The sequence below is a fragment of the Delphinapterus leucas genome, chromosome 13 (assembly GCF_059928025.1).
Source record: "Delphinapterus leucas isolate spDelLeu-1000000601 "Yukka" chromosome 13, BTC_Dleu_Yukka2, whole genome shotgun sequence".
NCBI lineage: Eukaryota > Metazoa > Chordata > Mammalia > Artiodactyla > Monodontidae > Delphinapterus > Delphinapterus leucas.
Genome location: NC_143141.1, coordinates 11,090,266 through 11,115,133, shown reverse-complemented (window position 1 = coordinate 11,115,133; position 24,868 = coordinate 11,090,266). Strand labels below are relative to the sequence as shown.

The window sequence follows — 24,868 nt, the reverse complement described above, 5'->3', positions numbered from 1 at the left end:
TGCTGGGTCAGAGATAGCTTCTAAGACTTTATCTTGCTCCAATTTTGTCCATGTATTTCTTTACGCTGCTTCGGCCAGTTCTGCTCTCCCATGTGGCATTCGGGGATACACTGAGGAGGAACGGAGCAGCCGGGGGCGGAGGTGAGAAGGCGCCCACGGAGGGGCCCTAATGGAGGGGGGCCTAAAGTCCTGCAGTGGAGACTGATTCTGAGGACCCAGTGAGCCCAGGGGTGGCGTCTTTCAGTGTTGGACGGCACAGCCCCAGGCCATCCAGGTACAGGTAACACTCAAGGCCCAAGGGATACTGTAGAAGGTCGCTGTGAAGAATCTGGCTGTGCAGGGCCAAGGTCAGCAGCGGGGCTGCAGCTCTACGGGGCTGCGGGGGCAGCCCGCGGTGGGGACCGTGCGGCCTGTGCTGGCCCCGGGCCTGTCTCTGTAGATGCTGATGCTTTGGAGTCATTCGCTGAGAATCTGACTTGCCTCCAGGGTCCAAGGCTGCACCCTGAAGAGCCCCAAGCAGGCAGCTCCCAGGCAGGTAGAATGTGTCAGCGTCGGGGACGGGGAGAGGAGAAGGCGAGAGAGTTGGGACCCTTCACTGGAATCACATCCAGGAAGAAGGAAGAGGAGGGTCAAGCATTTACTGAGCGCCTACCATGCGCTAGGCTTTAAGAGAGAAGGAAACTGAGACTCCCAGGGGTAAGGCCCAAGGTCACAGCATCCTGACCTTGAGATTCCACCCCATCCGTGACGAGGTGCCCCCGCACCACTCAGAATGCCCTCTCAATGACACGGTCCGGCATGAATCAGAAATGGAATCCAGGGTTCTCTTTCCCACTCCTCACTCAGTCGATTGTAGGAAATTCAATCTGGGTTTGCTTGGATGTGGAGAAAAGAGGCCATGTGCAAGTTCAGTTAAATATCAACAGCCTGAAAATTTGGTTGACCCCATCAATCCTTTTTTTAAAAAAAAATAAATTTATTTATTTATTTATTTTTGGCTGTGTTGGGTCTTCATTGCTGCCCACGGTTTTCTCTAGTTGTGGTGAGCAGGGGCTACTCTTCGTTGCGGTGTGCGGGGTTCTCATTGCGCGGCTTCTCTTGTTGCGGAGCACGGGATCTAGGCGCCCGGGCTTCAGTAGTTGTGGTGCACGGGCTCAGTAGTTGTGGCGCACAGGCTTAGTTGCTCGCGGCACGTGGGATCTTCCCAAACCAGGGCTCAGACCCGTGTCCCCTGAATTGGCAGGCAGATTCTTAACCACTGCACCACTAGGGAAGTCCAGACCCCATCAATCCTTAAAGGAAGAAGGTGGGAAGCAAAGGAAGCAGCGGAACTGAGTCACGTGACTCCTCCGAGCCGGCAGAGTCTGTTCTCCGCGTTCCCACCAGGCAGGTGAAGGGTTTTCAACACGTCCAAACCAGGCCGGTGGATTCTCCGCTTACACGCGGAGGTTAGAAGCCACAACGCAGACCGGACCAAGTGTAAGCACGGGAAAGGTACACGGCTGCACCAGGAACACGCGCTGCCCCCGCCAGCTCCCGTTCCAGCCCCTCCCTGACTCACTAAGGAGGTTTGGGATCATTGAGCCACATCTCGCCGCACTTCCCTCAGCTCCACAACAGAGGGAAAGGGCAGGGAATCACCTCAGAGGGTCTGGGAGGAAAAGAAGGGTCTGGACCTGCCAGCCAACCTCCATCCTGATCATCTCTGCCTTTTAATTGGGGTATTTGCATTTAAAGTGTTTATTAATATGGTTAGGTTTACATCTGCCATCTGGAGGTTTGTTTTCTATTTGAACAATCTCTTTATTCTCCCATATTTCCTCTTTTTCTGCCTTCTTTTGGATAAACTTAGTACCGTTATAATTCCATTTTAACTCTTTGGTGGGCTACCTGGCTACAAGTTTTGGTTTTATTATTTTAGTAGAAGCTTTAGGATTTATAGTATAAATCTGCAACTTATCACAGTCTACTTCCAGGTAGGTGATACTGCAGCACTTCATTTACAGTACAAGAACCTTACAATAGCACACTTCTTTTTCTCCCCTTCTGGCCTTGCTGTTCTTACTATCATACATTTTTACTTTTACATAAGTTATACACCTCACACTATGTTGTTATGATTTTTGTTTAAAGAGATTTAAATACTAAAAAAATTTTATATATTGACACATTTAGTTACTATTGATATTTTTGGCGCTTTTCATTCCTTTGTGCAAACCCATACTTCTATCCAATATTATTTTCCTTCTGCATGAAGAATTTCCTTTAATATTTCTTATAGTAAAAGCCTGTTGGTGATAAGTCCCCTCAACTTTTGCAGGTCTGAAAATGTCTTTATTATGCCTTCTTTTTTTTGGAAACATAGTTTTGCTGAGTATAGAGCTTTAGATTATTTTTCTTTTTAGTACTTTAAAAATGTTGCTCCAACGTTTTCTTGCTTGCATTTTTTCCAATGAGAAATCTGTCATCCTTACCTTTGGTCTTTTATACATAACATTTCTTTTTTTCTCATTTGTGAGTCTTAAGGTATTCCAGACTGGCTGGTGGGAAAATGTACTATTCCCAGCCCCGTGTGAGCACCGGATACTGTTCCCTCTAATCTTTTTTTTTTTTTTAATAAATTTCATTTATTTATTTATTTATTTTTGGCTGCATTGGGTCTTTGTTGCTGTGTGGGCTTTCTCTAGTTGCAGTGAGCAGGGGGCTACTCTTCCTTGCAGTGTGCAGGCTTCTCATTGCTGTGGCTTCTCTTGCGGAGCATGGGCTCTAGAGCACCCAGGCTTCAGTAGATGCGGTTCACGGGCTCAGTAGTTTCGGTGCGCAGTAGTTGTGGTGCACAGGCTTAGCTGCTCCGCAGCATGTGGGATCTTCCCAGACCAGGGCTTGAACCCATGTCCCCTGCATTGGCAGGTGGATTCTTAACCATTGTGCCATCAGGGAAGTCCCTGTTCCCTCTAATCCTTTCGGGTGATCCTTTCTGCAGCCTCGAGTGGTTTCCTCACACTTATGCAATAGCCAGTGTCAACGGAATGATCGCAGGGGACTGGCTGTAGGTCTCTGAGTTCTCTGTCTGGTTCTTTATCCTGTGAATTCTAGATGTGTGGGTCTCCCTGGACTCTCAGCTCCATGGGCTCTGCCTTGGTTTCCCCTCGTGAGGCGTGGCATGGAAACACCTGCACGGCAGTAAACAGGGGCAACTGTAGGGCTCATCTGGTTGATTTCCTCTCTCTCAGAGATCACTGTCCCTCACTGCCTGACGTCCAGCATCTCGCCAACTGTTTAGTTCATACATATTGTCCATTTTTTAAGCTGTTTCAGTCAGGAGGGTATATCTGCTTGTCTGTTACTCCAACTTTGTCAGAAACAAAAGTCCACTAATGCTCATTTGACTGAAACCTTGGGGCCTCCCAGTTGCATGCGGTGTACAGTGTGCACCCCTCACATGTCCTGGTCCTCAAGACAGGGAATATGTACCTAGTACACTGCTCCACACGTAGAAAGAACTTAGAAACACTTAACAATGACTCTTAACCAACAGTCATTAAGGCAACGGAGTGACTGCATGAACATGAATTATGAAAGTTCCAACCAGCGTTCCTCTGAGAATCTGATTTTGGAAAAAATTTTCTTGTTTTGCATGAAATCTCATTGATCCCAGGCTTTATGCACAAAACGTGACAGACTTCGCTGAAAAGGTAGAGAGAGTTAGAAAATATTTAGGCTGGGAAACAAAGGAGTTAAAAGACGGAAATATAGTTCAATTCCAAAGTTCACTTCTGTTTGTACTCTGTGTATATATCCACTTCACTGCTAAGGGCTACTTCTGCAACATTCAGGGAAGGCAGTGATTGCCAAGGCTCTTGTAGAAACAGCCAACCTAAGACTTTCTCATGACTTCCTGACACACAGTGATGATGCTATTCAAATCGACCACCAAGTGCTGTGGAAACACTGATTTATGAAGAGAAAAACTCTCAGAATCCAAAAGTTTCCATGGAACAGATTAAGAGCAGCAATGCTGGGATTGTGAACTCTCGCCTGGTCCAAACGCTGGAGGCTGCTGTTCAATGAGTCTTCCCCTCAGATCCAAGATGAGACAGCAGCCAGCAAGAACTGATCATTTTCTATTAGTGTCTGTGCTTAGGAGATATTTAAAGGCCTTTATCTCTTTCCCACTTCCAGATACATAATCTTAAATCCTAAAGGGCCAAATTAGTAGTGTTCTGGTGAAAACGGAATTATCAGATTTGGGTCTTAGCAGAAGCCACCCCACAGACTGAGCTAGAAAATATTTCCCCCTGAAAGCCCAGCTTCTTTTTATCACTGTGGACACACTCTGCTGAGGTGCAGCTCTCAACTCTATATAGCAAGGTCCTTTTTTGATCTGTGAGTCCAGGCTGCGTTGTGAAAATTACAGGCTATGACCCACTAGCAGGTCATGAAATTAGCTTAATGCATCATGACTAGCTTTTCTTAAAATGACATAAATTTAAAAGAAAATACTAGAGCACTGGATCACAATAGTGAGATGAGTACTGTTTCATAAAATTTATCTTTTCAATTTTGTGTATATGTGTTTGTAAATATGGGGTGGTACTGAAAGTGTACCCTTTTCTATAGGTCACGGTCAAAAGAATTTGAAAGCCAGTAGTCCTGCAACTATTAAGATTCTGTGTTCAACTCCTGGCAGAAGTGGGAACTAGTATAACCTTTGGTGACAATACAAATATCATTTAAATAATTGATCTCAAGGAAATAATCACAGGTATGTGGGAAAAAAGTTTGCTACTAAAATGTTGTCTATAGTGTCATTTGTAATAAAGAAAAATTTGACATACACTAAAGAATTAGTTGAATAAAGTATGGTGCATCTACATGATAAATGGTACCAGCCGTCAAAACTTCACTGCAAAGAACTGATCGGAAGGGGTATCCATATCAGCTCATAGATGAAAAGGAGAGGTTATAAAATTTTAAACACATATGTACACAATGCATAGAACGAATATGGTGCAAATGATAGCAATCATCCCTGGGAAAGTATAATTGTGGGATTTATTTACTTTCTTCTTTGTGTCTTTGTAGTTTCAAGAATTTCTGCGATGGATATCACCACTTCTGTAATTGGTGAAAATAATACAAGAAATGTGATTTCAAATATGCTTTCCTTGGCAAAGAAGCTGCCTTCCACAGACATTGCTCACTTCAGGCAATAGTAACAAACATGAAAGTTAGCAGTCCAGAGAAACGGGATTTAAACAGGGTGTGTGTTTAAAGTAGAGGCAAAAATTAGGTGCCAGATTAGTCATATCTTGATAAACTGTACAATGATTTTCCATCCCAGCCCTCTTCTCAAGTCCCTGTTTCCTAAACTACTCTCGTACAGGCTTTAGAGCCAGCTTCTGCACATGAATAGCCTCAAGGCAATGCCCGTGTTCTTTGTCTCCAAATACTTAACAATAGAGTCAGATGTTTAAATAAAATATTCAAGGTAAAAAGTAATAATGAAGCAAGGAAAGACCAAAGGGGCCAAGCTTTGTGGATTAATCTTAACTTCTAAGGGTAAGAAAGAAAAATGGAGGCACAGGGCAGTCATTTATTTAGTCAGTCCATCTGTCCATCAGTCCATCTGTCTGATGGACATCAGTCTGTCTATCAGTCTATCATTCAGTCTGTTTAGTCAGTCAACAGCTGCTTACTGATACTCCCCACTATAGTCAGAAGTAGGGCTGTGGTGATCAAAGACTTGGTCCCTGCCCTTTTGCAATAGGGAAGAACAAATCTGACTCCATATTGGATCTGTTCTTTCACTTTAACCTTTGTATTCTATTGCTTTTGCTACAAGTTAAGAACGTTGCTTACAGCCTGAAAATATACAGGATAGCCCATTCGCAAGGCTCTGACCTTTAAAGGTATAACACTTTCCCACTCAAATAAGAGATAAGAAGTTGCAGAACAGAGAATAACATTTGTCTTGTGGAAGGTTTACAGGAACTTCGTGACCTGACCTACAAGGACAGCTGCAAGAACAAAGGATTCTGACCCCAAGAAGTTTGCAACAACTAACCACACCCCCTCCCATTTTAGTATAAAAGAAGCCTGAATTCTAACTCAGGTAAGATGGTTCTTTGGGACACAAGTCCACCATCTTCTTGGTCTGCTGGCTTTCTGAATAAAGTTGCCATTCCTCCCTTGCACCTTCACCTGAACCCAGCCCATGCCTGTCCCAGTGTCCCTAGATGCGCCACACACTCCCACACCTTCACCTGTGTGCAGGTATCCCTTTATCCAGCAGGTCCTCAGACCCCCATCTCGAAGCCTCTCGTTCATCCTCTAAATTGCTAAAATGACACTGCTCAAGGACTGCCCCCCGCCCCCCTCCAGATGTCACTGAGCCCTCCCAGCCCCAGCTGCTGCATAGGACCTGCCATACCAGTCTGGGTTCTGTATCCATCTTTACGATGGCAAGCAGAACAGACCATGTGGTATTTTTTTTTTCTCCAAATCCCCAGGGTAAGCACACCATAAAGATGTCAGCTGCTGCTTCCTGGGTTCATCTATGAAGCATTTTATGATCATCATTTTGCATAACTTAACCCTCACAACCACTACAAAGGAGAGTTTATCCTCATTTTATATATGGGGAAAATGAGGCATAGAGAAGGGAAAAACTTTCCTGTGGTCATACCCAGGGCTGCTGGCTTCAAACCCAGCAAATGTGTGTTGAAATACATTTTTTTGAAGCAAGACCTACTTAGACCTACGGGCCATGAAAGAGGTGGTTTTCAGTACCATCTCGGGAGCTCCCAGACATTCACACTTCACTCCTGGAGACCTCCTGCCTGCACAAGATGTGGTGTTTGTAAATATAACTTAGAACAATTAGAAGATGCTCATGCTTTTCTTTCAACAAATATTTATGTCTCTACAAATAGCCTTGGGCTAGGTGTTGGGTGGATATGGGGGTGGAGAGGAGAAGGGAAGGAACAGAAATGGAAATCAGGGCCCTCTGCATCCATTGCTGAGGAGCTCCTGGGAAGCAAAGCCTCATGAGGCAGCAGTGCCCGGTGGGATTACAGGCCTGGCATCCAGCCTGGAAGAGCAGCCCTCCACGGTCAGGTTCTTTTCCATAATATGGTGGGTGAAGGGGTCATTTCTGCACTGCCGGTCGGTGCTTGGCAACGAAGGAGGGCATGAGCAGGCAGGGCCACTGGATGGATGGAAACCAGCCCCTTCGCAGGGGCCTCACACGTGTCAGGTCACTTAAGGTCATTATAAGCCATCACCCCAGCTGCCTCAGAGGACCTATACTCCCGGTCCAGCTGTGCCCCAGCGCCAGCTGTCACTTCATTCCCTATTCTCCTTCTTTTCCAGGCAGACCCGACATCATTCCCACTGGAAAAGCAAACATGTCCCCCACCATCACAGACACAGTACGCACGTCTGACCAACCAAGGTCCCCTTCGCCACGTGCACACCCTTACTCAGCCACCGTGAGAGAAGTGAGCACGGTGACTCTCAGATGAAAGGACTCAGGAGGCTCCCAGTCCCATCCTCACCGTTCATGTGGGAGAAACCTTGGGCTCTGCCGGTGGTGAAGGCCCAGCCCCTCCTCGCCCCTCCATGGACCCCGAGTCTGCTGCTCTGAGGCCGGGCTCTCCAGAAACGCATCCTCCCCTTTTATTCTCTACAACCACCCTGGACTTGCCCTTGACCCCTTCTCACTGAGGCTAAAATTCTTCAGCCTCCCCTTCAGGTTCAGAGTTGCTGTTGTTAGGCAAATACTCAGTCAAGTTCAAGATGGAATTCAGGCCCAAGGCCCAAGAGGGGCTCCCTCCTCCCTGCTCTTCCTGCAGGGCCTGCTTCTGGCCCACAGGACGATGAGGCAGTGTGGTCCCTGGGGGTCACCCACACAGCGCTGTCATCTGGGGCTGAACCTCAGATGCCATCAGAGCTGATGTCTGCAGCCGTGCAATGCCACCGAGTCACAGGTCCACAACCACACATCCCCCACATCCTGTCCTCAGAGACCCCACTTGGGTCCCCTTTCTGACCAGCGCTGGGCTCCCACAGGGATGCAGAGACTCTGGCATCCTGCATCCCGCAGGCACCTCCACTCTCAGGATTGTAGAGGAATAGAGCACAGATCCCAGCTGTCCTCAGACTGCCCTCGACTCTGCAAAGATTCATACTGGGGTTTCTCATACCTCACACCCCTCACTGCTCAATATGGTCTGAGGCTTGGGCTGGGGACACTCTATACACTCTCTAAATGGTTGGCATATCCCCATTTGCCTCCTTCCCAGGGTAGAAACCCCTGGGGTCACTCCTGCCTTCTCCCCAAGGGATTTAAACACTGGAGCAGAGCTTTGATCATCTGACCCCCACTGGCCCTTTCCTATACTCTCAACAACCACCACCACCAAGTTTCATGACATTTACCGCGGGCCTCCACGGGCCAAGCATTTTACAAGCATGGTCTGCATCAGTCCTCGCAGCATCCAAGAAGGTGGACATGCACAGGTGACAAAATTAAGTAATGCATCCAGGGTCACAAGGGCAGGGGGGAATTCCACCTGGTTCCAAATCCCACTGGCCACACGGTCAGCCCCCACACGTGTAACTACGCAGACCCGGCAGGACTGGGGGCCCGCGGGGGCTCACCAAGCCTCCAGTGCACTCTCGGCAGTCCTGCAGGCAGCCGATGTTCTCCCAGGTACTGTAGGCCTTCAGACCCGCCAGCAGCACCTGCAGCGGGCGACTGCTGACAAGCTCCTAACCTCGGAAAATGTCCTCGTCCAGAAGGATGCCGGCATACCTGCGAGACAATCAGAGACCTGTGATGGATGCAGTAGTGCCCCCAGCACATGTGCTCATAAAGGGATATTGCTCTCATAATGTCTTTGTCTGGGTTTTGGTTTCGGGGTGCTCCTAAAATTCATTTTCCCTTTTCTTTTCTGAAAGAGTTTGTGTAAAATCAGTATGTTTTCTTTTCTTACATATTTGGTTGATTTCACCAGTAATGCCAGACAAAGCTATTCAGGTTTTCTGTGTCTTTCTGTGCCACTTTTGGTACTATGTATCTTTCAAGAAATTTGTCAATTTCATATGTTGTCAAATATATTGGCATTACATTGACATTACATCAATAACAATAATAACAATGATATTTGATTTTATTTATCCTTTCATTGTCTGTAGGATCTATAGTGATGCCTTCTCTTTTATTCTAGATACTGATAATTTGTGTCTTTTTCTGGATCATTCTAGCTAAAGATCTTTCAATTTTATTTATTGAAAGAAAAAAACAGTTTTGGGCTTAATTATTTTTTTTCCATTCTTTGACCATTTCTTATTTCATTGATTTCTGCTCTCATTTTTATTATTCACGCTACTTTCTTTGTGCTTAACTTGTTCCTCTTTTTCTAGCTTCTTAAACTAGAAATTTACACCACTGGCTTTAGCCTTTTCTTCTTTTCTAATGTAAGCATTTAAAGGTATACGTTTTTCTCTGAGCACTGCATTAGTTGCTTACCACAAACTTTGATATGTTGTATTTCATTTTCATTTTATTCTAAATATTTTCTAATTTCCCTGTGATTTCTTCTTTGACCTATGAATTATGTGTGTTCTTTAGTTTCCTAATATGTAAAGATTATTCCAGATATTTTTCTGTTATTTATTCTTAATTTAATTTCATTCTAATCAGAGAACATATTTTGTATGATTTCAATCATTATAAATCCACACGGTCTGTCTTGATAAATGTTCTATGTGCACTTCAAAAGAATGTGTATTCTGGGGAGCTTCAAGATGGCAGAGGAGTAAGACGCGGAGATCACCTTCCTCCTCACAAATACAACAGAAATACATCTACACGTGGAACAACTCGTACAGAACACCTACAGAACGCTGGCAGTAGACCTCAGACCTCCCAAAAGGCAAGAAACTCCCCACGTACTTGGGTAGGGCAAAAGAAAAAAGAAAAAACAGAGACAAAGAATAGGGATGGGACCTGCACCAGTGGGAGGGAGCTGTGAAGGAGGAAAGGTTTCCACACACTAGGAAGCCCCTTCGCGGGCGGAGACTGCGGGAGGCGGAGGGGGGAGCTTCGGTGCCACAGAGGAGAGCACAGCAACAGGGGTGCGGAGGGCAAAGCGGAGAGATTCCCGCACAGAGGATCGGTGCCGACCAGCACTCACCAGCCCGAGAGGCTTGTTTGCTCACTCGCCGGGGCGGGCGGGGCTGGGAGCTGAGGCTCGGGTTTCAGGTTTCGGTTTCGGATGGAGCGCCGGGAGAGGACTGGGGTTGGCGGCGTGAACACAGCCTGAAGGGGTTAGTGCACCACGGCTACCCAGGAGGGAGCCTGGGAAAAAGTCTGGAGCTGCCGAAGAGGCAAGAGACTTTTTCTTCCCTCTTTGTTTCCTGGTGCACGAGGAGAGCGAATTAAGAGCACCGCTTAAAGGAGCTCCAGAGACGGGCGTGAGCCGCGGCTAAAAGCGCGGACCCCAGAGACGGGCATGAGACGCTAAGGCTGCTGCTGCCGCCACTGAGAAGCCTGTGTGCCACCACAGGTCACTCTCCACACCCCCCTTCCGGGGAGCCTGTGCAGCCCACCAATTGCCAGGGTCCCGGGATCCAGGGGCAACTTCCCCCGGAGAACGCACAGCGCGACTCAAGCTGGTGCAACGTCCCGCTGGCCTCTGCCGCCGCAGGCCCGCCCCGCACTCCGTGCCCCTCCCTCTCCCCGGCCTGAGTGATCCAGAGCCCCCGAATCAGCAGCTCCTTTAACCCCGTCCTGTCTGAGCGAAGAACAGACGCCCTCAAGCGACCTACACGCAGAGGCGGGGCCAAATCCAAAGCTGAGCCCCTGGGAGCTGTGAGAACAAAGAAGAGAAAGGGAAATCTCCCCCAGCAGCCTCAGAAGCAGCGGATTAAATCTCCGCAATCAACCTGATGTACCTGCATCTGTGGAGTACCTGAACAGACAACGAATCATCCCAAATTGAGGAGGTGGACTTTGGGGGCAACGATATATATATTTTTTTCCCTTTTTCTCTTTTTGTGAGTGTGTATGTGTATGCTCCTGTGTGAGATTTTCTCTGTATAGTTTTGCTTTTACCATTTGTCCAACAGTTCTATCAGTCCGTTTTTCTTACTTCTTTTTTATACTATAGTTTTTAGCACTTCTTATCATTGGTGGATTTGTTTTTTGGTTTGGTTGCTCTCTTCTTTCCTCCTTTCTTTCTTTTTCTTTACTTTTTAAATTTTTTAAATAATTATTTTTTATTTTAACAACTTTTATTTTATTTTTTCTTCCTTTCTTTCTCTGTCTCTCTGTCTCTCTGTCTCTGTCTCTGTCTCTCTCCCTCTCCCTCCCTCCCTCCCTCCCTCTCTCTCTCTCTCGTTCTTTCTTTCTTTATTTCTGCCTTTTATTCTGAGCCATGTGGATGACAGGCTCTTGGTGCTTCAGCCAGGCATCAGGGCTGTGCCTCTGAGGTGGGAGAGCCAAGTTCAGAACATTGATCCACAAGAGACCTCCCAGCTCCACGTAATATCAAACGGCGAAAATCTCCCAGAGATCTCCATCTCAATGCCAAGCCCCAGCTCCACTCAATGACCAGAAAGCTACAGTGCTGGACACCCTATGCCAAACAACTAGCAAGACAGGAACACAACCCCACTCATTAGCAGACAGGCTGCGTAAAATCATAATAAGTCCACAGACACCCCAAAACACACCACCAGACATGGACCTGCCCACCAGAAAGACAGGATCCAGCCTCATCCACCAGAACACAGGCACTAGGCCCCTCCACCAGGAAGCCTACACAACCCACTGAACCAACCCTAGCCACTGGGGGCAGACACCAAAAACAATAGGAACTATGAACGTGCAGCCTGCAAAAAGGAGACCCCAAACACAGTAAGATAAGCAAAATGAGAAGACAGAGAAACACATAGCAGATGAAGGAGCAAGGTAAAAACCCACCAGACCTAACAAATGAAGAAAAAATAGGCAGTCTACCTGAAAAAGTCAGAATAATGATAGTAAAGATGATCCAAAATCTTGGAAATAGAATGGAGAAAATAAAACAAATGTTTAACCAGGACCTAGAAGAACTAAATAGCAAACTAACAGTGATGAACAACACAATAAACGAAATTAAACATTCTCTAGAAGGGATTAATAGCAGAATAACTGAGGCAGAAGAACGGATAAGTGACGTGGAAGATAAAATAGTGGAAATAACTACTGCAGAGCAGAATAAAGAAAAAAGAATGAAAAGAACTCAGGACAGTCTCAGAGACCTCTGGGACAACATTAAACGCACCAAGATTCGAATTACAAGGGTCCCAGAAGAAGAAGAGAAAAAGAAAGGGACTGAGAAAACATTTGAAGAGATTATAGTTGAAAACCTCCCTAATCTGGGAAAGGATATATTTAATCAAGACCAGGAAGCACAGAAAGTCCCATACAGGATAAATCCAAGGAGAAACACGCCAAGACACATATTAATCAAACTATCAAAAATTAAATACAAAGAAAAAACATTAAAAGCAGCAAGGGAACAACAACAAATAACACACAAGGGAATCCCCATAAGGTTAACAGCTGATCTTTCAGCAGAAGCCCTGCAAGCCAGGACAGAGTGGCAGGACATATTTAAACTGGTAAAGGGGAAAAACCTACAACCAAGATTATTCTACCCAAAAAGGATCTCATTCAGATTTGACAGAGAAATTAAAACCTTACAGACAAGCAAAAGCCAAGAGAATTCAGCACCACCAAACCAGCTTTACAACAAATGCTAAAGGAACTTCTCTAGGCATGAAACACAAGAGAAGGAAAAGACCTGCAATAACAAACACAAAACAATTAAGAAAATGGTAATAGGAACATACATATCAATAACTACCTTAAGTGTAATTGGATTAAATGCTCCAACCAAAAGACATAGACTGGCTGAATGGATACAATAACAAGACCCATATATACGCTGTCTACAAGAGACCCACTTCAGACCTAGGGACACATACAGACTGAAAGTAAGGGGATGGAAAAAGATATTCCAAGCAAATGGAAATCAAAAGAAAGCTGGAGTAGCAATTCTCATATCAGACAAAATAGATTTTAAAATAAAGACTATTACAAGAGACAAAGAAGGACACTACATAATGAACAAGGGGTCAATCCAAGAAGATATAACAATTGTAAATATTTATGCACCCAACATAGGAGCAACTCAATACATAAGGCAAATAGTAACAGCCATAAAAAGGGAAATCAACAGCAACACATTCATAGTAGGGGACTTTAACACCTGACTTTCACCAATGGACAGGACATCCAAAGTGAAAATAAATAAGGAAACACAAGCTTTAAATGATACATTAAAAAAGATGGACTTAATTGATATTTAAAGGATATTCCATCAAAAAGCAACGGAATACACTTTCTTCTCAAGTGCTCATGGAACATTCTCCAGGATAGATCATATCTTGGGTCACAAATCAAGCCTTGGTAAATTTAAGAAAATTGAAATCTTATCAAGTATCCTTTCTGACCACAATGCTATGAGACTAGATATCAATTACAGGAAAAACTCTGTAAAAAATACAAACACATGGAGGCTAAACAATACACTACTTAATAATGAAGAGATCACTGAAGAAATCAAAGAGGAAATCAAAACATACCTAGAAACAAATGACAATGAAAACACGATGCCCCAACACCTATGGAATGCAGCAAAAGCAGTTCTAAGAGGGAAGTTTATAGCAATACAATCCTACCTTAAGAAACAAGCAACATCTCAAATAAACAACCTGACCTTACACCTAAAGCAATTACAGAAAGGAGAACAAAAACACCAAAGTTAGCAGAAGGAAAGAAATCATAAAGATCAGATCACAAATAAATGAAAAAGAAATGAAGGAAACGATAGCAAAGATCAATAAACTAAAAGCTGGTCCTTTGAGAAGATAAACAAAATTGATAAACCATTAGCCAGACTAGTCAAGAAAAAAAGGGAGATGACTCAAATCAATAGAATTAGAAATGAAGAAGAAGTAATGACTGACATTGCAGAAATACAAAGGATCGTGAGAGATTACTGCAAGCAACTCTATACCAATAAAATGGACACCCTGGAAGAAATGGACAAATTCTTAGAAATGCACAACCTTCTGAGACTGAACCAGGAAGAAATAGAAAATATGAACAGACCAATCACAGGCACTGAAATTGAAACTGTTATTAAAAATCTTCCAACAAACAAAAGCCCAGGGCCAGATGGCTTCACAGGCGAATTCTATCATTTAGAGAAGAGCTAACACCTATCCTTCTCAAACTCTTCCAAAATATAGCAGAGGAAGGAACACTCCGAAACTCATTCTACGAGGCCACCATGTCCCTGATACCAAAACCAGACAAAGAGGTCACAAAGAAAGAAAACTACAGGCCAATATCAGTGGTGAACATAGATGCAAACGCTCCTCAACAAAATACTAGCCAACAGAATCCAACAGCACATTAAAAGGATCATACACCATGATCAAGTGGGGTTTATCCCAGGAATGCAAGGATTCTTCAATATACGCAAATCAATCAATGTGATACACCATATTAGCAACTTGAAGGAGAAAAACCATATGATCATCTCAGTAGATGCAGAGAAAGCTTGTGACAAAATTCAACACCGATTTATGATAAAAACCCTCCAGAAAGTAGGCATAGAGGGAACTTACCTCAACATAATAAAGGCCATATATGACGAACCCGCAGGCAACATCGTCCTCAATGGTGAAAAACTGAAACCATTTCCACTAAGATCAGGAACAAGACAAGGTTGCCCAATCTCACCACTATTATTCAACACAGTTTTGGAAGGTTTAGCCACAGCAATCAGAGAAGAAAAAGAAATAAAAGGAATCCAAATCAGAAAAAAAGAAGTAGCGCTGTCACTGTTTGCAGATGACATGATACTATACATAAAGAATCCTAAAGATGCTACCAGAAAACTACTAGAGATAATCAATGAATTTGGTAAAGTAGCAGGATATAAAATGGAGAAAAATCTCTTGCATTCCTATACACTAATGATGAAAAATATGAAAGTGAAATTAAGAAAACACTCCCATTTACCATTGCAACAAAAAGAATAAAATATCTAGGAATAAACCCACCTAAAGAGACAAAAGTCCTCTATGCAGAAAATTATAAGACACTGATGAAAGAAATTAACGATGATACAAACAGATGGAGAGATATATCGTGTTCTTGGATTGGAAGAATCAACACTGTGAAAATGACTATACTACCCAAAGTGATCTACAGATTCAATGCAATCCCTATCAAACTACCAATGGCATTTTTCAGAGAACTAGAACAAAAAAATTCCCAATCTGTATGGAAACACAAAAGACCCCGAATAGCCAAAGCAATCTTGAGAACGAAAAACGGAGCTGGAGGAATCAGGCTCTCTGACTTCAGACTATACTACAAAGCTACAGTAATCAAGACAATATGGTACTAGCATGAAAACAGAAATATAGATTAATGGAACAGGATAGAAAGCCCAGACATAAACTCATGCACATATCGTCACCTTATCTTTGATAAAGGAGGCAAGAATATACAATAGAGAAAGACAGCCTCTTCAATAAGTGGTGCTGGGAAAACTGGACAGCTACATGTAAAAGAGTGAAATTAGAACACTCCCTAACACCATACACAAAAATAAACTCAAAATGGATTAAAGACCTCAATGTAAGGCCAGACACTATCAAACTCTTAGAAGAAAACATAGGCAGAACACTCTATGACATAAATCACAGCAAGATCCTTTTTGACCCACATCCTAGAGAAATGGAAATAAAAACAAAAATAAACAAATGGGACCTAATGAAACTTAAAAGCTTTTGCACAGCAAGGGAAACCATAAACAAGATGAAAAGACAACACTCAGAATGGGAGAAAATATTTGCAAATGAAGCAACTGACAAAGGATTAATCTCCGAAATTTACAAGCAGCTCATGCAGCTCAATATCAAAAAAAACAAACAACCCAATCCAAAAATGGGCAGAAGACCTAAACAGACATTTCTCCATAGAAGATATACAGATCGCCAACAAACACATGAAAGAATACTCAGCATCATTAATCTTTAGAGAAATGCAAATCAAAACTACAATGAGATATTCTGACACCAATCAGAATGGCCATCATCAAAAAATCTAGAAACAATCAATGCTGGAGAGGGTGTGGAGAAAAGGGAACACTCTTGCACTGTTGGTGGGAATGTAAATTGATACAGCCACTATGGAGAACAGTATGGAGGTTCCTTAAAAACTAAAAATAGAACTACCATACGACCCAGCAATCCCACTCTTGGGTAAATACCCTGAGAAAACCATAATTCAAAAAGAGTCATGTACCACAATGTTCATTGCAGCTCTAGTTACAATAGCCAGGACATGGAAGCAACCTAAGTTTCCATCGACAGATGAATGGATAAAGAAGATGTGGCACATATATGCAATGGAATATTACTCAGCCATAAAAAGAAACGAAATTGAGCTATTTGTAATGAGGTGGATGGACCTAGAGTCTGTCATACAGAGTGAAGTAAGTCAGAAAGGGAAAAACAAATACCATATACTAACACATATATATGGAATCTAAAAAAAAAAGTTTCTTAAGTACCTAGGGGCAGGACAAGAATAAAGACGCAGACGTAGAGAATGGATTTGAGGACACGGGGAGGGGGAAGGGTAAGCTGAGACAAAGTGAGAGAGTGGCATTGACATCTGTACACTACCAAATGGAACATAGATAGCTAGTGGGAAGCAGCCGCACAGCACAGGGAGATCAGCTCGGTGCTTTGTGACCTCCTAGAGAGGTAGGATAGGGAGGGAGGGAGGGAGACACAAGAGGGAAGGGATATGGGGGTATATGTATACATATAGCTGATTCACTTTGTTAAACAGCAGAAACTAACATGACATTGTAAAGCAATTACACTCCAATAAAGATGTTAAAAAAAAAAAAGAATGTGTATTCTGCTCTTGCTGGGTAGAGTTTTCAATAAATGTCATTACGTCAAGTTTGTTAGTAATGTTGTTCATATGATTTACATCATTACTGGTCTTCTGTCTGTTTATTATATCAATTTCTCAGAGAAAAGGACTGATGTCTGTAACTATAAGTTAGGATCTGTTAATTTTTCCTTTCAGTACTTTCCATTTTTGCTTCATGTATTTTGATGCTATTTCGTGGAATCCATACACATTTAGATTGTTATGTCTTCTTGATGAGTAGACTGCTTTATCATTATGAAGTGATCCTCTATATCTCTGGTAATATTCCTTCTTCTGAAGTCTATCTAATATTAGTATAGCCACTCCAACTCTTTTATGGTTAATGTTTGCAGGTATAAATTGTTTATTCCCATACTTTCAACCGCTTTGTCTTTAATTTTAAGTGGGTTTCTTGTAGACAGCATCTAGTTCAGTCTTAATTTATCATATCTAACAATTTGAAAATAGGAGTGTTTAAATCATTTACACTCAGTGTAATTATTAATGCGATTGAGTTTTAAACTATTATCTTGCAATTTTTCCCCTATTTATCCCATATGTTCTTTTCCCTGTGCTCCTGTCTTCTCTTGTTTAATTGAATAATCTTTAGTATTGCATTGCTGGATTTTAAACTGTGTTACTAATTTTTTTTCCAGCAATTTTTCTGTGGCCTAAAACATGCATCTTTAACTGACCACATTTTCCCCTCAAATACTGTTATACCACGTCAAGGATAATATAAGAACCTTACAACAATATATAATTCCTTTTCATTCTGCCATCCATGATGTCACTGTTGAGACAAAAATATATTCTACATGTTATAAATTTTATTGCTATTTTTGCTTTAAACTAACAATTTATCTTTTTTCCTTATCAACATTACTGAGGATTGATTTATTCCCAACAGACTTCATTATTCAAAGTGCACCATGTAGAGAGTTTTGGCAACTCTATGCACCCTTGAGAACACCACCACAATCAAGCTACAGAATATTTCTAACGATTTTCAGAAAATTCCTCATCCCTTTTTGCAAACCATCCCTTCCTCCACCCCCATCTTCAGACAACCACTGATCAATCTTTGTCAGAATGGATTAGTTTGCATTTTATGCAAATGCGATTATACAGTGTATGTTATGTCTTGCTTCTTTCAATGAGCATATTGTCTTGAGATTCATCCATCCATACTGAGCAACGTATTGGTAGCTGTTTCTTTTTATTGCTGACTAGAATTCCATTCTATGCAATGCATAGATTACATTTCATTTGTGCATTCACTTGTTGTTGAACATTTTTGTTGTTTCCAGTTTGAAGCTATTACAAATAAAGCTGCTATGAAAATTCATGTAAAAATCTTAGAGGAGACATATGTCTTCATTCGTCTTGAGTAAATATGTAGGAGTGAAGTAACTGGGTCATATGGAAGAGGTATTTTTAACTTTTTAAGAAACTGGCAAACAATTTTCCAAAGTGGTTGTACAATTTTACACTCCCACCAGCAGTGTATGGGAGTCCTAGTTGTTCCACGTGCCCGCCAACAAGCCATCTTTGCAGTCCTTTTAATTTTAGTCACTCTAGTGGATATGTCATGGAAATCCTCATGGTTTGAATGTGCATTTCCTGGATAACTAATGATCAAAGAACATCTTTTCATGTGTCTACTGTCTGACCATACAATCTTCTTTTGTTAAGTACCTATTCAAATCTTTTGCCCATGTTCTAGTGGCTTACCCATCTTATTTTTAGTTGAATTTTATTTTTAGTGTTCTTTACATACTCTGGATAATACCCCATTGTCAGATATACATATTACAAATATTTCCTCCCGTTCTGTGGCTTGTCTTTCCTTTTCTGAATGGCAAAGATCAATTCTGGCTCAAGGTATTTACCATCTTCCATCTACAGAATAATCTTATAATGTCTAAACATCCTTGTTTCCTCAATAAATCCTGCGCATGCAAAAGATGTTGCATTGGGCCTCATGTTACAGCAAACAGGAAAGACCATGCAACCTCAGAACTGAAGCCGTTGAGCTGGGCAAATTGACAAAACGTGGAAACCACCATGTGTTTAATCGCACTTGGATGAAAAGAAACCTAATCGTATGAAGCAACTACTATAAACAAAGAGCTTCTGCATTTATCATCTGACTTGATCCTCACAACGACTGTATGAAATAGGAAATCATACCCCCACTTTGCAGATGGGAAAACTGAGGCTCAACTGAGGTTGCATACCTAAGTCAAGGTCTCACTTATGTTAGGACAGAGCTAGGATTCAAACCTAGGGTTCTCCAGCCCTAAATACCACTCTCTTTTCATTATAAGTAATGTGCATATCAGTGCCCTGAGGAAGTTAATAACATTCTAAATCTATGCTAGAATATAGTCACCCATGCCCTGGGCTGTGGCTGCAATACGAGGATGCTCAGAGAATCCCAGGCCTGGTCATTTAAAAAAATGTATATATGATTCCCCTCCGACCTCCCTAACCATAGACACACACACACACACACACACACACACACACACACACACACACACACACACTCCCCTAGATGTTCCCCAGGGTAAAAATGGGTGGTAAAGAAGAAATAAATCAGCTAAGAAAAAAAAGAATCATGAGACTCTCTTAGCAGAGATCTGGTAAGATTTCTTTGCAATGCTGGCCTGTGATTTTACTTAACACTGACAGGACATGGGCCCTGCTGAGGAAGAGCCGCCATCTGCCAGACAGAGCGGTTCCCCTAGTGGCGCTTATCCACTATCATGCTCTCACGTCTGCTTGCCAAGGAGCTCTGAGAAACCCTTCTGTGTTCAGGGTGTGTAAGAGTCCAAGAGGCACATGTCTTAAGAAAGTCTGATACAAGAAACTCAGAGGGGCCCAGAGATAAATTGGAAAATAGGGATACTATGGCAGAAACATTCTTCATTTCCAAACCCGTTTACTTAAGTGAATGCTTCTAGAAACGTGGAATATTTCCTTATAGGTTATGTCCATTTGAAGAATCAGAACCCACCATCGAGGCAAGGCTCATTAGAAATGCAGATGGAGTATCTCTAAAACAGTTAAGTCAGCAACAGGGCAGGATTCAATTTACAAAAATCTGTATTACATAAAAAGAGCAAACAAGACATTTTGGCAATAAGAGTTCAGGACTGTATTAAAATCACAGTTTGGTAGTATCATAAACAGTACTATAAATCCTATCAAATACTATAGGTAGTATTTGATATATAGTTATAGACAGTCTTCATTTGGTGAAGGAACTCTAAGGGGCTTAACTATCCTGAACCCCATTTTTTGATAAGGACAGGACTTTGGTGAATTTCTGAAACTATGAAGTATTATTCCACCCATTCATTTATTCAACAAATATCAGTGAGATCTTACTTTGTGACAGGCACCGCTTTACGTAGGTGCTATGGAGACATCACAGCATTGTAAAGCAATGAAGATGTTATTAAAAAAAAAAGAGAGAAATTTGTTGAGTTGTCATGAGGAATTAAATGAGTTACTCCATGTAAAAACCTTAGGACAGTGCCTGGTATGTGGTATGCAATTGAATATGTATTAGCTATTGTCTTAATTTTATCCTTGCAGGTGTTGGGCAAAAACAGTAGGACTGGATCCAATATAAAGACAGCAGCATGACGGTGCTGTGGCCCCTCCTGGCCTGGAACCCAGCTTGGACTACTGAACTGCCCATTTGGGCTGGAATAAATAACAGGAGAGGCAAACCCAAAATACTCCTTTTGGCTGGCACACCACAGATATTGATTTATTTTTAAATTGTTGGTCACTTTCTAAGCTAGGAAGTTCATTTTGGTAGCAAATCCCACTAGATGATTCCAAGCGGAGATTTCAGTGACCAACCGCCCTGGCCAGCCAGCCCTGGGCTCCACCAAGAGTGATGTAATCACACAAGGTGATTTCATTCAGTTGAGTTGAAGTATCTCATGCAGAGAGCCAGCACTCTTAGGACGTGGAGATGCCAAATTAAGAATCCACGATTTCTATGCTGAAAGAATTCATAACCACAAAGCAAGAGTAATGGTGAAATGAAAAAAGGAGCCCGGGGGCTTCCCTGGTGGCGCAGTGGTTGAGAGTCCGCCTGCCGATGCGGGGGACACGGGTTCGTGCCCCGGTCCGGGAAGATCCCACGTGCCGCGGAGCGGCTGGGCCCGTGAGCCATGGCCGCTGAGCCTGCGCGTCCGGAGCCTGTGCTCCGGAACGGGAGAGGCCACAACAGTGAGAGGCCCGCGTACCGCAAAGAAAAAAAAAGGAGCCCGGGATGCTGCTCCAAGAAGCTTACAGAGGGCTCCTGATGCCAGGAGGAGCTCAGGGAAGAAGGTGACTTGGAGGAGATGACAAGCTGAACTGTGTCTCAAAGGATGACAGTGAGCTACCAGGTGACGGGAGGCAAGGATGTGAGGCGTGAGTGACAGGGCGCGGTGCGGAGGCTGCCTATAAGAAAGGCTGAAGCAGGGGTGAGGCTGAGCACAGGGTGGAGGACAGAAGACACGAAGAGTGGCTGGGGGCAGCAGGGGCCAGGCAGGGGAAGGTGCCCCAAGGCCACATGAGGGAGTGAGTTTCATCCAATATAGAAGCCGCAGGAGGGTCCCAGCAGGCAGGTGAGAATTCAGATCTCATCTCGGGCCTCGTGCTTGCGGAGAACAGATTTGACGAGGGCCAGGCTGGACGTGCGGGGCAGGGAGGCAAGAGAGGAGCTGGGGAGGGTCCAGGCGAGATGCCAGGAAAGGTGAGCTTTGAGTGCTTTTAGTGTAGGGAGGAAAAATCACCAGAATGCGGTGACTGACAGGATGGGGGTGGGAAGTCTGAGGCGTCTCGGGGGTGACGGCACGACAGCAGCTAACGGTGATCGAACATGTATTCCCACCGCAGTCATTAATTACGGTCACAGTCTGAGTGAGAACAGAGGGCATCGGCTTGCAGGTCCAGTAAGACCCAGATGCCACGGGCCACGGGCAAGGCACTGGGCCAGGATGCACGCAGGACACTGGGGCCTCAGCGGTGGGAAGCAGCCCCACGGAGGTTAATAAGTGACCCAAGGATGGGCACCCACAGCCAAAGGGAAAACAGGAATCCTCCCTGGCCACGTGGCCACCCAGGCAGGGCTGTGACCTTGCTGTTGGCTGCCAAGTCCTCAGGGCCCAGAGAGGGACCTGACACAGGTGGTGTGATGAGGGGACGAGGGCAAAGCTCTGCAGTTCTGAAGAGAGAGAGAGAGCAGGGGGAGAGCCCTGGCAGGCTCCTCAGGTGGCCGTCCGTCACCTGGCACAGATGCTCCCGCTGAGACAGTCCCCTCCCCACTGAGCTGGCTCTGCCTGGCAGCTCGGCAGGCAGTGGGGAGATGGGTCCCACCTCTTCCAGAGCAAACAGGCACCAAAGGCCAGCCGGTTCTGTCCCCTCCTTGTCAAGGCTAGGAGAACATGAGTGGGGCGGGGTAGGGGGTTGGGTAGGGGGAAGGGGGCTCACTAGGGGCCAAGCAGGTCCTTCCCCCTTCCCCCAGTCTCCAGGCTTGTGGAGGCGATGGGCACGGGAGGGGGTCAGGAACCAGGTCCACTTGCTGACCCACTATTGTCAAAGCCTAGACAAGGCAGCACAAGCTCCATGTGGCAGGGACCACGTCCAACTCCAGCAGGAGTGCCAGACTCTACAAACAGAAACAGAGCACGCCCAGTAAAATTTGAATTTCAGATAAACCATGCATAATCTTTAGCTTAAGGGCACACTCCCTGTTGCAGTCATGGGAACATACTTAGACTACAAAGGTGTGCGTTGGCTACCTGAAACTCAGAGTTAGCTGGGAGGCTGTATTTTACCTGGCAGCCCTACTAGCAAGGTGCCGTAAGGTTGCTGAAGACACGAATATATGTGATGTGCCCTGGAAGAAGCTGTCCCATTTCACTTCCGTGACCTGTTTGTTACTGTGACGTGAAGCTCTATCTGTGCTTTTGTCACGTTAGATGGGAAGAGAGACAGGGCCACTGACGTGGCTAGTGGCCTGTTTTTCCCACTCCAGCCACATACACCTGAATGTCCGGATGCTCACGAGTGTTTCTCTGCACTTGAGGGGGACCGAATGCGTTGAACAAACATCTAACCCATCAAAACTCAAGTTACCCAGACCCTGAAACTGAAGCCAGTTGATTGGCAGAATTAGGTCCACGGGAGTTGAGAGATGGGACCTATAACCAAGGTTTGATAACCTTAGTTTTTTAAAAGTGGGGTGTGTAGGGGGGAGAGGTACTTAGCATTTGTCATGTAACAACCAACTTCATTAAACTATTTCTTCACCAGTTGGAGGAGAGGCAACCGGCATGGTAAATGAGAAATAGGAGAGCTGGATTTTGTCACAGAAACACCAACTTCTCCCGGCACTGTTTCAAAACACAGACAACCTCTCCTCCCCCCATAGCTGAGGCACTTCGTCCTGGGGATTCCTTTAACCAGATTTTCAGTGGGTCAATCCCCTGCTGCCACCGAGGAGGCACAGGGGAAGAAAACAGAGCCACGAGGGGGACACTGAACTCGGCCAGAGACCACAGAAGGCCCAGGGAGGTGAAGGTCAAGGAAATCAGGAAGGTCCCGGGGGCAATTAGACTGACAGCTTGGTGAGGGCACATGTCTGATGTGTCCTGTTCAACACTGTCTCACCCATGCATGGCACATGGTAAGGGCTCTGTGATTTTTTATTTTTTACTAGTCAATTTCCATTTATTACCTCTCCTTTCTCCCTTGAAACCTAAACCTGGAACGGTGATCTCTACTTCTCTACTTCTCTGCCTTTGACGAGTATCTCCCTAAAATCAAGAGAAACTTTAATTTTTATTAATAGTGACAACACAGTTCTTACAAAATCCAGGTATATGACGCTTACATCAGTCTAAAAAATAACAATGGAGCTGAAGGAAAAAAACATGTTGATTCATATAACGCTTTTGTTACATACAAATATGGGTGTATATAAGTGTATATATCTATAAACTTATATATACATATATACAAATATGTATTTTATACCTATATAAACTATAAATGAGGAACACATAGTGCTCTTTGTTATGTGGTCTAGTAACTTCTCGTGTCATGGATTTGTAAATAGTGGGTTAAGAAGTGAATGTATAGATAGCCTTGCCTCTTCATAATAGTCACAAGTTCTACAGGGCAAAAGATTCAAAGAAGAATTTTCTTTGCCTTTGGCATGCGTGCAAAACATTCTTAGGTTTCACTGTCAGATTATCTTGATCCAGTATACATGTTCATGATAATTTAATACTGCTGCTTCTTAACTGTTAGCAAAATTTATTTCCAGGTCACGCTAGGAAACTCCCTAAAAAGTTCCTGTGGTTCTCAGCTCTGGCTGCTCATAAGAATCACCAAAGAGCTTAAGTACACACACTCTGGATTCCTTGGGATGCTCGCTAGACCAGGTGAATCCGAATCATGGGAGTGGGTGCACAGAGTCTGTAGTTTTTAAAAAGCACATCAGAGAACCACTGGAAACCAGCCTCTGTGTCAAGAAATATCTGGCTTAGTTGAAGCAAGGCTGGAAGGGTGAAGGCAAAAGGGGTATAATGGGGTGAGGGACACTTTGTAGAGAGTTAGTGACAACTTCAGATGGAATCGTTGAGGTTAAAAGAAGTGTCACAGGGTTAAGATATAAAAGGACACCAGAGACTTTTGTTCCCTTAATAACAGTAAGAAGGAAAGTGGATAAAATAAAAATTGTATTTTCCCAAAGAACAAATGCTGCAG

At 43.8% G+C, this 24,868-nt stretch overlaps 1 protein-coding gene across 1 annotated transcript in view; it reads right to left on the bottom strand.

The window, feature by feature from the left end:
- Positions 1-24,868, bottom strand: part of ACOXL (acyl-CoA oxidase like) — a 372,543-nt gene that overhangs the window by 164,610 nt on the left and 183,065 nt on the right. The window contains 1 exon segment of the mRNA XM_089922788.1: positions 8,665-8,818. Coding sequence (XP_089778914.1) covers positions 8,665-8,818 — 154 coding nt within the window.